Source organism: Mycteria americana, chromosome 11 (genome assembly GCF_035582795.1).
Source record: "Mycteria americana isolate JAX WOST 10 ecotype Jacksonville Zoo and Gardens chromosome 11, USCA_MyAme_1.0, whole genome shotgun sequence".
Classification (NCBI taxonomy): Eukaryota; Metazoa; Chordata; class Aves; order Ciconiiformes; family Ciconiidae; genus Mycteria; species Mycteria americana.
Window position 1 is genome coordinate 9,654,635 of NC_134375.1, and position 12,676 is coordinate 9,667,310.

General features: G+C 38.0%; 1 protein-coding gene across 1 annotated transcript in view; it reads left to right on the plus strand.

The window, feature by feature from the left end:
- Positions 1-2,389, plus strand: part of FGD5 (FYVE, RhoGEF and PH domain containing 5) — a 106,553-nt gene extending 104,164 nt beyond the window's left edge. The window contains exons 19-20 of the mRNA XM_075514144.1: positions 426-574; positions 1,333-2,389. Coding sequence (XP_075370259.1) covers positions 426-574; positions 1,333-1,369 — 186 coding nt within the window. The 3' untranslated portion in view covers positions 1,370-2,389. The remainder of the gene's footprint in view (positions 1-425; positions 575-1,332) is intronic.
- Positions 2,390-12,676: the final 10,287 nt, after the last annotated feature.

Consider the following 12,676-nt stretch of genomic DNA (forward strand, 5'->3'; position numbering starts at 1 on the left):
CTACTTGAACTTGGCAAATAAAAATGGTTGAAAGGAACATAACTGGGAGTGGGTCTCAGGCTTTCAGAACTGCAGCTGTACTGTCCCATACTCTCAATAACCTCTAGTTTGCCTCCTGGACCATTATGTCAAAGATAGCCATTAAAGTAATGGCTAATTTGACCTTCATGGCCATGTGGATGATCATGAAGAACTGGACTTTCAGAGGTGGTGTTCAAGTTCAGGACTAAGACTAGATAAACATGTGCAGTACACAGGCACTGCTTCTGTTTAGGTAAGAGCCACCAGTCCAGCAGAAGATTCATACTACTACTTTTGTAGCCCTGTCAGAGAGGGGTTATGTCATTATTTGGTTTTCAGAAAGAACCCTCAAACCGTTATAAGCCTTCTCTCTAAATTTTGGTTCACTTCTTGTTTGCTTTCAGGACAAAGTTGCCACAGAAAGTTTGCCTTTGTTGGGTTTCACCATTGCCCCAGAAAAGGAGGAAGGAAGTACGGATACAGTTTTCCATCTCTACCACAAGCAGACTCTCTTTTATAGCTTCCGAGCAGAGGATAACAATTCAGCACAGAGGTATGGGGGTAGACTTCCACACTAGCCAGTGCGCAGGTCCAAAAGCTTCTGTAGGGCTTTTCCCTCTCCTTCACTTCAGAATGCCTTCATAACAGAGGAAACAAACAGCTTTCAGAGTGTTGATTAAGCCCAATTGCATGTGACTGGCCTGGGTGACATTAAAAATCTACCTGGGGCTTTTCAGTTCCTTCAGGAAGGAGAATTTGCTCCCTTGTATAGGTAAAGAGGAGACCAAGTCTCAAGAATCACGCCTAGAAGTCTGTCAAATGTGATTACTGTACAGAAGCTTCTCTGATTTATGTGTTCCATTTATCCATCTCTTAGTTTCCTCATCAACAAATAATTGTTTAGATTTCCCATTCTAATGTTCCTGCTTCCACATAATAAAAGTCATGAATTTAGTGATAAAAATGCCAGCACCTCAAGACACACAGGGAAGGAAATGAGTATTTATGGGAGGTTTTGTTGCTTTTAAACATACTTCAGTGGTCTCATTTTTCCTATTCTAAGACAGCACTTGTACAATCTCTGAGATTTTACAATAAATTACTGGAAAGGTTGTACTAGAAACACAAGAGTCCTAGTACCCAGTTCCCTGCTTTAATCACAAAACTATAGTTCCTCATTAGATCTGGGATGGGAAATACAGTCCTCTTCAGGCTTTACGTTCTTAAAATACTTATTTTTCTTAAAATACATATGTTCTTAAAATGCATATCATTTTATACATCCCACTTTTTCTTTCCTGCCCTTTTTAGGTGGATTGAAGCCATGGAAGAAGCTTCAATATTATAGCAGCTATCACTCAATGGACTTGGAATAAATTCTCAGATTTCTATACGTTCCCAGCAACCCTCTTCTGTCTTACAAAACTGAACAGTGTATTTCAGGCAAACTGGCTACATACACTGGATACGAGCTGTTCCAAATTGCTCTTTTTGCTTCCTTCTTCTTACATCCGCATTTTTGCAAATGGAAACTTTAAAATAGAGAATATTTATGGTGATCTTTATGTCTGTGCAAGTTCAACCCATACTATAAGCTTCTCCTCTGATCTCACAGTAAACTAAGTCTAACATCAAGACAAGAAAATACATGGAAATACTGACTACAGTAAGTAACAGGCTCAGTTTTACTTACTCTAGAGCACTATCATATTTCATTGGATTGGTTTTGATGTCTACCATGAAATGAGAAACAACACAGTAAACAACAAATGCTCATTTAAAGCACTTTATTATTTTTATTGAACTACAGCTTCATTTTTTCATGTTTCTAAGGAGTTCTGTGGCCTGATTTATTACTCATCCATTAACAAGTGCCAGCATGAAATTATGCCCTGCGTATGCTAAATTGCTTCCACAGAAAACGAACAAACGCAACATTCAGTTTACCTGGTCTACCAACACTTCGCTGGCTATGATTCAGGATAATTACTTACTATCAATTTATAATTTTAAACAGATCACTGTATAATTTATTTTAAAGGGTTTAATTTCATGCCACTGCAGTACTTTGAAATGCACTCCAGTAGCTTTACAAATCCAGACGTTGAATAATTTCACTTCTCCCTAAATACTGCATCAGACTCAAACCCAAAGGTTATTTTTAATTTATTATAAACCTACAGACAGTTTTTATTTAACACTAGTCTACCTAGTAGTGTTAAGATTTTTATCATCTATTTAAATAGTCTATTTTCAAAGCTCCTGTTGTTTCTGCTGTTCTTGTTATGAAAAATGTCATCAAAAGTTTAATCCATATAACCAGCACACCATTTGAAATATGCTGGTGGGCTGAAATGCACTTGTCTGAACCTGCTCTGCTGGAGTGCTTTGGAACTCCTGTGGCTAAATGTACCTTACATCAGACTGCTGTTGTGCACTACATCTCCAGGGCTGGATTCTCACCAGCCAAGTGTCTATATGACTTCAAAGATGCTGTGCTGCTTTACACCAGCTGAGGATATAGATCTCTGGAGTTTGGCGTTCTGGTTTTTTGTTGTTTTGGTTTTTTTTGTTTTGGGGTTGGTTTTTTTGGTTTTAGTGTTTTGATGTTTTGGGTTTTTTTTACAAAGAAGGTTGAGAAGTGGTGTTCTAATCATTGCAATAAAATGGTTTCATGTCCTGTATTTGACTGAGGAATAGAATGGCATTTATGATTAAAATATAGCTTTGTATAAAAATACCATGTTCAAGAATTTACTTACATTAAAATATATTGGGGGGGGGGGGGGGATTTTTATTACTGTCATTTTTCCCTTTCTTCAGGAAGCTTAATGGATATCTGAATTTTTGACCCTAACAAACTGTTTAGAATTGTCCGTATTTTTAAAGGCCTATAATATGTATCCAAATAATAAAGGTAGTTCAATTTATCACTTGGAAAAACAAGCTTAAAAAAAACAAATACACACCTACCACTAAATAAAAATATAGTTGTTTTGGGTTTTTTTTGATACATCCGAGTCTGATAGTTTCATAAAGCATAGGTTATCATATGCAAACAGAAACCAAGTATGAGAAAAGTAAAACTTTTGTATTCTTTAGTTAATGGATGAACACCAGTGTTAACTCTTTGTTTCATGTTAGAATCACAGCCTTGCTACCAATACACTGTAAATGTTTATCCCCCCTTAAATACATTTTGCACTGACAAAAAAAAAATAAGAGAATGTTGAATACAGAGTAAGACCTCTAACCGTGGTCCCAAACAAAACAAAACTGCACTACAGAACAACAGTATTATGAAGATTTAGGTGCTGACATTTAGTGACTGTTGTATGAAGTTTTCAGTTATAAGCAGAAAATGAATACATGAAAATATTTTGTTGTAAAAAATAAGATACAGTGCTATTAAACATTGTTTTAAGTAATGTGGAAAAATAAAAGAGCAAAACATAACTGCAGTTCTACAGGCTTTTCCTTTACATTATTTTTACCTTCTTTAATTCCAGCTTTGCAGTTCCAGTTACTGTTAACAGACGCTTACCTATTAACCAATACTCAGACAAACCAAGGAGGAGCATCAAATCAGAAGATAGTAGTGGAGGCCTTCCAGTAGAAACAGGATTTAGACCTAATTGCTATGAAGTGTTTCAGTCCACACTGCATTTACCTCCTGTAAAGCCTTGCCTACCAGTCAACTCCACTTCAGTTGCAGATATAAATGGCCTCAATACAGCCCAAGAAAGAGGAAAAAAAAATGAAAATGTCCTCACAATTTCAGTCCAATTATTAATCTAATTTGAGCAAAGCTAAGCACCAGAGACAGAAATTATCTTCATTTCAAAGTTAATCCAGTAATCACCTTTTAGAAAATTTTAACAGCTTAGAATAGAGGTATATAGATACTCAGTTTACTATATGCCATTCACTTACAAACAGCTCTTTATTCCTAACTTGTAGCTAGTATTACTCCTTCAAAACAAAGGTTTTGTTCCACACCTTCACAAATGTTTCAAAAAAAATTCAGTAATACGTCAATGTGCTAGCTACTCAGTCAATAGCTCACATGCAAGCTGATCTCATTTGCTGTTTCAGTGTTTTTCTGCTTATTTTGTTACTTATTGAAAAGCATTAAAATTACTAGCCACTATCTGCAACTACTATTTTAGATCTATCTTACAGTATATGCCTAGTTAAAAACTGTTTTTTAAACAGTTACTAACTTATTTTTCCAAATCAAAGTACAAGTCATTTGGAGTTGGAGAGTATTCAGAGATGACAAGATCCCATGCCATTTACGCAAGCACTGCTGCTCTAGCCCTGGGACTACTACCTTTCCTGAGCTGATTCTGTGTTGCTTTTACGATTGATGAAAAACACACAGCTTTGAATACCAACCAGGCTTTTCCTGTGTGCATGCTACTTTGGTACAAAAGCAATAAAGACTACTTTGGCTGTAACCACAGTCAGCGAGTATCACTGCTTGTGAAGGTAAAACAAGTGCCAATACTCAGCGAGGGGAAAAGGTATCCCCCTTGTCACTTTGTGAACCTCCTACGTGCTACACTTAAAACACTAGTCTAACTTCACAAGTTACTTGGGCACATAACATACAAACTTCTATGTATTAAAAACAGTGAGATCCTTCAGTCTGGATAACACTGAGACACCTCTTTTGATGAAGTTTTGACAAGAAGGTTCTAGACTCTGGGGCAGGTTTACAATCCCTTTCAGAGAGACCCAAGTAAAATAAAGATTTTTTAAAAAAATTGATCTTTCCTAAAAAACTGTTTCACAAATATTCTGAATGTCTTCCTTTTTCACAAAATAACAACAAACACCAGGAAACCTTTAAAGTGCCCATGAAACAGCATTGTCATTCTTTGCCATCCTTTCTTTATATCGAAGTTTTTACATTCTTTTGATTATTTTAATAGCTTTTTTCCCCCAGAGAAGTGTTGCAGCTTGTTTCTAATCTATATGGTTTGGAAAGGCACAGAATACATTTTACATGAACATGCTCTGATGTTTTTCATCTTTTTACTTGTAGTACTACATTTTTATGTCCTTTCCTCGCTCCTCTAAGTTAAAAGAAACTGAAGGACAGTTCAAACTGCCTAGTAGTTGTCTATATTTTCATTTCACATACTATATGCCACATTATTAACTGTAGTACTTGCCAGCAGACAAATGTGATCTTAAAGAAAGCACCAGAGGAACTGGAATTACCTTTAGTAATGACTTTCATACTGACAGCTCTTAGAAAGCAGTGAGGTCCTGCAGTAACAGAGTATGTCATACTGAGAGGTCATTTTAGGTGAATTTTGAGGAAGGGTTAGGATTTTGCACTACTCTTGCTTTTCACAGTCTTCAATGTATAGCAGTTGCATATCGTTCTTAAAACTGCTTTTTACAAATATTAATGAATAAAAATAAACTTCCCTATATGAAATTTATTTAAAAAAATGAAAAACTCTTTCTAGCTTATTCTCTGCAAAATTTCTCTTAAAAGTACAGCCACTACATGATAAACACCAATGAATTATTGGATCAACAAGTTTTATCTCCTACAATCAGAAATACAAATCTCATAAGCAGCAGAGAGCACAACAACAAAATAAGTACAGCAAGGCTACACAGCCACTAGACTTTACCTGGATATGAACCATACGCTCTCCCAGACTACACTGAGGTGTCAGGTACATGATACTTTCTATATTCCTGCATGCCTTCTAGAACTTTTTGCCTTTCTTCTAATCAGTCCAAAACCAATTGCAGCATGCTGGCAGGCCTAACAGAGCTGCAGTCAGTGTGGGACTTCACTGCTGAGCAAGATCTCAAAAAAAATATCCAGTCATTAACACAAGATGATGTAAATCAGAAAAAAAAGTATATATATACGTATAAAGTCTGCTAAATCCATCAGCTTTCACAGCACTTGGTTCAGATTCCTAACGTTGCATTTCAGTGCCCAATGATATATTTTTTGCTACAGTGGTGAGAAAGAGTAATTCTGAAAGCATTTAACCACATTAAAGGAAGCCTTAATCCAACTTTGGATTGTCATGAATTTGTATTTTGCCTCAGAAATCTTGAATCTTCTGTGCACGTTCATTAGAATGAAATAAATCTCTGTTCTACCACATAATTGCCTGCCTTTGTCTCAAATATTTTTTAGAGGACAAACTCGATTTAAAAAAAGGTCAGTCCACTTGTACTTTCGCAAAGCTATAACCTGGTATCAAATAAAAAGATCATGGCCACGTACATGTCTGAATGTGCACACAATATCAACTATGCAATGACCTCAGTACCAACTATGCAATGACCTCAGGCCATCAAACGGCTTGGTGCACAAGACAAAGGGATCAGGTGAGCTCTGATGTTGTCAGTTAGATGGTGGAAAACAGCAACTGCTACTCAAGCTCCTGAAGAATCAGAAAGTCCAGTGGACTATAACCATGGCATTTCAGGATGGAGGGAAGTCACTGCATTCTCTAGTGTTCTCAATATCCTTGTAGCATACTGTCTTGGTGGACAGCATGTCCTCTATTAATTTAAACTAAATCTGACTGCACTTAACACTCACAGGTTCGCTAGTGAGAAGTTCAAAGGCAAATGCCACAGATTGTACCCAGACAGCATTGCATCTTTGTCTTTGCACATTCTGGAGATAACAACAAATAACATATAACAGATAAGATATAGAGACTTTAAGACGTACCTTTTACTCACTGGAACAGTCCCCACTGCACAAGCAATACTTTAATTCTGACCACCACCTGAGCATTGTGAGTGCAAGGAATCACTTCTCCCTCTTTCCAGAATAAAACAGCACGTCATCAGCTAAATAACTGCATTTCCAAATAAACCAGTAAAATTATTCAGAACTCAGATTGAAGCGAGATTTTTCTGCAGTCAACAAAGCCTAGAGCAGACAGCAAGCTCACTTTTGCTAAGAGACAAGTACAGAGAAATGAGGGCAAAAAAACCCACAGGATGGAGGTCACTAGCTTCCCTCAGCACTGCCCAGCCAGGTACGAACCCAAACACAACGCACAAGGACTTGTACTTCAAAAATCATCTACTAACACTTAAAAGAGAGATTTAAACTGAATGTGGCATTAACCAGACCAAACAGTTTATACTGTTAGAACTTTCTCAGTCACTTATAACTGTTGAATTCTTTCATGCTAGATATCAGCTTTGCTCTTAAAATTTACCTCAAAAGTTTCAGGAAAATTCTATGAAAATTTTAAGCACTTGAAATGACACCTTAAAAAAAAAAAAACCCAAACAAAAACAGAGGTCTACAATACTGTCAATCCCAACCATTTAAAACATATGAATAACCTTAAATCCTGCTTTTATTTTGTACTTCTTGGCCTACCCTGACTTTTGACCCCCTCTTAGTCCATTATGCGCTTTTACTGCCAACACCACCACCATGACCAGAGAGAGGGTTTTTGGCCTATGCCATAGGTACTCTTACAGCCCACCTTTGCATTGTAACGGTTCTCTCCTTCCACATGTAAAACATCCTTCCCCCCCTGTAAGTGTGCACATCTCCCATCTCACCTCTGGTGTATGCTGAATTCAATCTGTTCTCCTGGGCGAGGAGCAACTTCCACAGGGCCTCTTCCCTCCTCTTCTTGTATGGCAGCTTTGCAGAGCATTTTGCCTTCTGAGGTAACTATCCCACAAAAGGGAGGAGCTAAAAGGTCCTTGTTATCAGCCGAAGAGTTTAAAAAAGACCACCACTGAAATCCTTTCTGAACTATGGCTGGGAGCAGTTGAATACTTCCTGACAAGAACCACAGCCTGTGGAGAGGAGCCCATACTGGAGTAGGGGAAAGGCGTGAGGAGGAAGAAGGGGCAGAGGGGAGCTGGTATGCACTGAGGAGCCCGGCCCCCACACACCGCTCCGAGCACTGGAGGGGAGAGGGAAGGTAGAGGAGTCGGGAGGGAAGGAGTGACACCGAGTCTGACAGAAAGGGGCGGCAGGGGAAGATGGTGTTTTAATTGTTGGCTTTCTCACCATCCAAATCTACTTTAACTGGCAATTAGTTAAATTAATTTTCCCCAAGTCAAGTCTGTTTTGCCCATGACAGTAACTGGCAAGTGATCTCTCTGTCTTTATCCTGACCTACAAGCTTTTTCATCCTATTTTCTCCCCTGCCCTGTTAAGGAGGGGAAAGTGAGTGGCTGGGTCAGCATCTGGCTGCAGTCCAAGGTCAGCTCACCACAGTATGGTAGACAGATTTAATTCTTTTCTTTGCTGCCAGTATAGTTATTAACCTTTACTTGTAGAGTATCTCAGTTCTCTTTGATCTTTTCACCTCCAGCATCTTCTGTTGATTTTATTTTTCTCTAGTCATAGCTAAAGCCAAAAAGGGCCTATACAAGCACTTTTTACTAATGCTCTTTTAGAAGTCTGTGTATATAAATTTAGCAAATTTCAGCATTGTCTAATACAATATTGCTTATTAAATAAGTTAAGGGCATGCAGTATAGTTCTATATTTCACTGAAGTTATCGCAAGAACTGCAGCAAAATTTGTCACAATCGTGATGCAGCTTCCTTCACTGCCCTTTCTGTTGCCAACCTCAGTGAGCATGGTGGAGCTGCACAGCACGCTCCACTCCGCACCAGAGCTCAAACTGCTGCAAGACCTTCTCCTGGTGGCAGAAACAAGGAAGAACAAGGAGACAACTCCTCCTGTCCTCTAAAGCTTTCCTCAACTTGCCAAGCAGGAAGCACAGAAGGGGAAAGCAGCAATTCATCTCTGGCTCTAGCATTTTCCATTCTTCCTTTCAGTCAGTCAGACTTGTCGGTAAGTGGAACAAGAGGAATTTGTGAAAAGGGAATTAAAGAAGATGGACAGCAACCGGAAGAGACACTAAAGGATGTATCACCGTTTGTTATCTTTAATTTGGTGTATCACATAGAATTTTGGAGTCATGGTGTTTTTCAGCTATTAACTAACTTTAAATAAGCCCACGGGCAAGACATTTGTCTCACTAGAGCACAGGCAGTATGTGTGTCAGCTACTTCTAGAGGCATCCCAAAAAAAACCCCAAAAAAACCAAACCCCAGCCTGTCACTATCACAACCAGTTAATTGTGAGCTGCAAATTTAACATTTCCAAAATTTCAAGTAGTTAGAGGTTAGTACAACACTATACAACAGAACTCAGAATTTGTTCAGTATTTTTAAACACAAGAAACACTAAATCACACACTCAGAAGTTATGAAATACCAATATTTTTATTTCCATAAAGTCATAATACTATGAAAGCATGTAGGTTTAACTTACGATCACTTCCCTCCCACCCTCAGAATCCTCACAACTACCAATGTATACCTTGGAACATTTTTACAAGATAACACTAAGCAATCTTACTTGGTTTATTTTCAAATTACTGTGCAAAACATTCAATAGGGCATCTGTAGGCTTTGCTTAATAGGATATACAGTTCTCATTACTGCATTTTCATTTCCAGTACCACTCAGAGGAAAAAAACACCTTTAAAGCATGTCTGTGTATGTTGCCTTCCAGCAATGTCAGTAACCGCACTGGCAACATTCAAAACAATACAGAATTACTGGCAACATTCAAAACTATACAGAATTTTGCTTTAACAGACTAGACCACTAGTCTGAGTGCAATATCCTCCTTCTCAAAGTATCTCAGACCTTAGGCTTTAACCAAGATATAAAATGTGTATGCTCAAAAGCACAATGATGTAAACAGACAAACACACCCTTCCTCTTGGCCACTAGATCAGTTAGGCTCCAAAGCGAGAAACCTTCAGTGCAACATCTTCCCATTGCAAAATTCTCACAATGCACAAAACTCTAGAAGAGGGAGCCCTGCTGAAGCGGGCTGTACACTCAGGTACACATCCAACACCCTTGGAAATTATCATCAGCACACACCTACTTTATGGGCGTAGCATCCCAGTGATTGCCGGTCTTTTCTGTACTGCTACGCCATTATGCCACAGCAATCCTTTCACAAGTACACATACATTTGGTTGCCAATATATACTGTATTATCAAGAAAACCCTTCAGAAACCAAACCACCAGTTTATGGAAGCAAGTGTTTTCATTTTCCCTTGAGCTACCAAAGATTATTAATACATATTGAAAGGATATTGCAGATCTTTAATTGTACAGGTTTACATAAGAATCTTTGACAGGACTTTTAGGGCCTTCAGACATACACGTTCGTATCTCCAGTCTTTCCTCAGACAAATCTCAAACTTACTTTAATGAGAATTCTGTTCATACATTAAAAAAAAAAAAGTAGTGACAAGTGAGAGGCACATTCTTAAACACAACACTAGGGGCAGAACACTTTAAAAGGCCAAGAAATAATAGCAGTAATTACACAGGCAAGAGAAGCAACCTTCCTAGCTAGGCCACCTGACTGCCTGTCATTCAGCAGAAGGGCACAGGGTATACACCGTTATTACTGCAGTGCCTATGAGCCCCAGCATGCAGAATCACATTAGTTTTCAATACCTAAAACTAGAAGAAAGACAACCTATGTCAAAAGGTTGTCTTTGACACAGTGACTATAAAACAGAATAAATGGAGTAAATAAGCTGCACTATAGTCTGTCCCTCTAATTTATCAGTTCTAAGCCAATTGGTAAATTCTCTCATGCACTAAGACCACTGACAAAGCTTTGTCATGATATCTAATGCACCTTTGCCCAAGCCAATTAAAAAAAGCAAACACCACGCCCCCCAAGCACACTCTTGCACACTTTTAAACATGCAGGAGTGAAAAGGGTTGAGAAGACTTGTGGGAAAATGACTTACCTGGTAAGCAATTACAGAACAGTGAACAAATGCCAAAACACAAACACCTAGGGAAGTTGTTATTGGGAGTCGTTGAAAAGTCCTGGTGTTCTCTATGCATCAGCTGAAAAGCTCAAAATTTCAATCCACTCCAAACAATGATAAGCCAGAGATCAGAAAAGTAGAAAGAAACAGGTTAGCAGTCAAAAGCCACAGAAATGCTGGACCTCCCTTTTAAGAGGTGTGGGCAAGAGAATTTGCTAGTGAGCAGAAGCAAATTAATTTAAAATATATTTTATTATCAAGGAAAAATAACACAATATTTCCCTGAAGAGCTCAAAATAATCATCACTATAGAGATTTCTATGTAAAGCAGAAATTTAACTGAGAGCATCCTAGCCTACTTCTTTCCCATTCCATATATTCTTAAGTTCCTGCTCATAAAGATAACTCTAAAAATCAGAAGCTTCTTTATTCATGGTGGTTTATTCCCTGGTTTATTCAGCAAGTAACAACCCATCACTGAAGAGTGCACAACTGAACATAACCATTGGCAAGAAATACTAGGTCTTGTCAGAGAATCCTCTGACCACAAGACTGAAATACTTTTCTACCTAATCATGAACACAGCTGGTGTGAAAAAAAATAATTAAAAGATAAACGTTGATTATGATTCTGATGAAAACATTTTAGGATAGCAAATAAAGGACAAAACTAAAGATTCAGTTTAACTTTGCTTACAACCATGATCTAACAGATGCACATCTCACAGTTTAAAGCCAGAATAACAGCAATTTATTCCCTTAGTTTATTTCACTTTAAGAAAAGGTGGGCTTTTTTGCCAAATCCTCTATTTAAAAAACATGCTGTGCTTGAAGATGCTGCTCCATACGTCATTATTCTTGATTTATAACAAGGGAAACACGTTCCTGCCCTAACATCTAACCTACTTCTACAGTAAGGCTATTATGACAATTTTGAAAATCCTTAAAGGTACCTGTGTTACAAAAATGTATTTACACTTTAATAGTATGTTTTATGAAGTTAAAAAAACCCTAAATCTGCTTTTGAAGGTATGTACATGTCCATATCTTGAGAATTTGAAAATTCTTCATATATTTAACATTACAGTAGCGAACAAACACCCAAGATTTTTTGAAACATTTTCCTTTATTTATGTATTGCAAACACATCTGTATATCATGTGCCTTAATGTTATTAACTCATTTTGTGACAGTGAGGCTGTAATTCATAGGCAGGCGTAGTTCTTCATTTTTCACATCCTTGTCCCAAATAGCCAGTTCTAAAAAAACCAAAAAACCAACCAACCAACCAAACAAAAAAACCCCCCAAAAATCAGGGTGCTGACCATGTAACTATTCAGACAACAGCACCTCCTCTTTATGTGATTACTGCCTTCAGCTGCTATCTCTTCCATACATTTCCTTTCAGGAGTTACTATCACTTCACATCTTCCAGTTTTACTGTTCATCTGACCACTCCTTAAATAAGCTTTTTTCAAAATTACTAGACTTAGAGGAACTTACTAGACTTAAGAGAAACTAAGATCATTTTGATAGGGGTAGGTTAAGAAGTAGCTACACACAGTTATGACAGTGAACTGAGGTCACGACTCAATGTATGATAGCCTCAGAAAAAGATGACAAGCACTGAAAGGTGGCAAGCTCTTAAACCACCTCAGCTGCACCCAAATTTGGCTCATGCCTACAATCGCACATCCGGAGGCAGAACAAGCCTCACTTACAACCAGCTCCACTGGGAAAACCCTCATCAATGACACCGACTTTACGAAATGAAATAAAGACTCGGGACAGTCTGGCGGTGG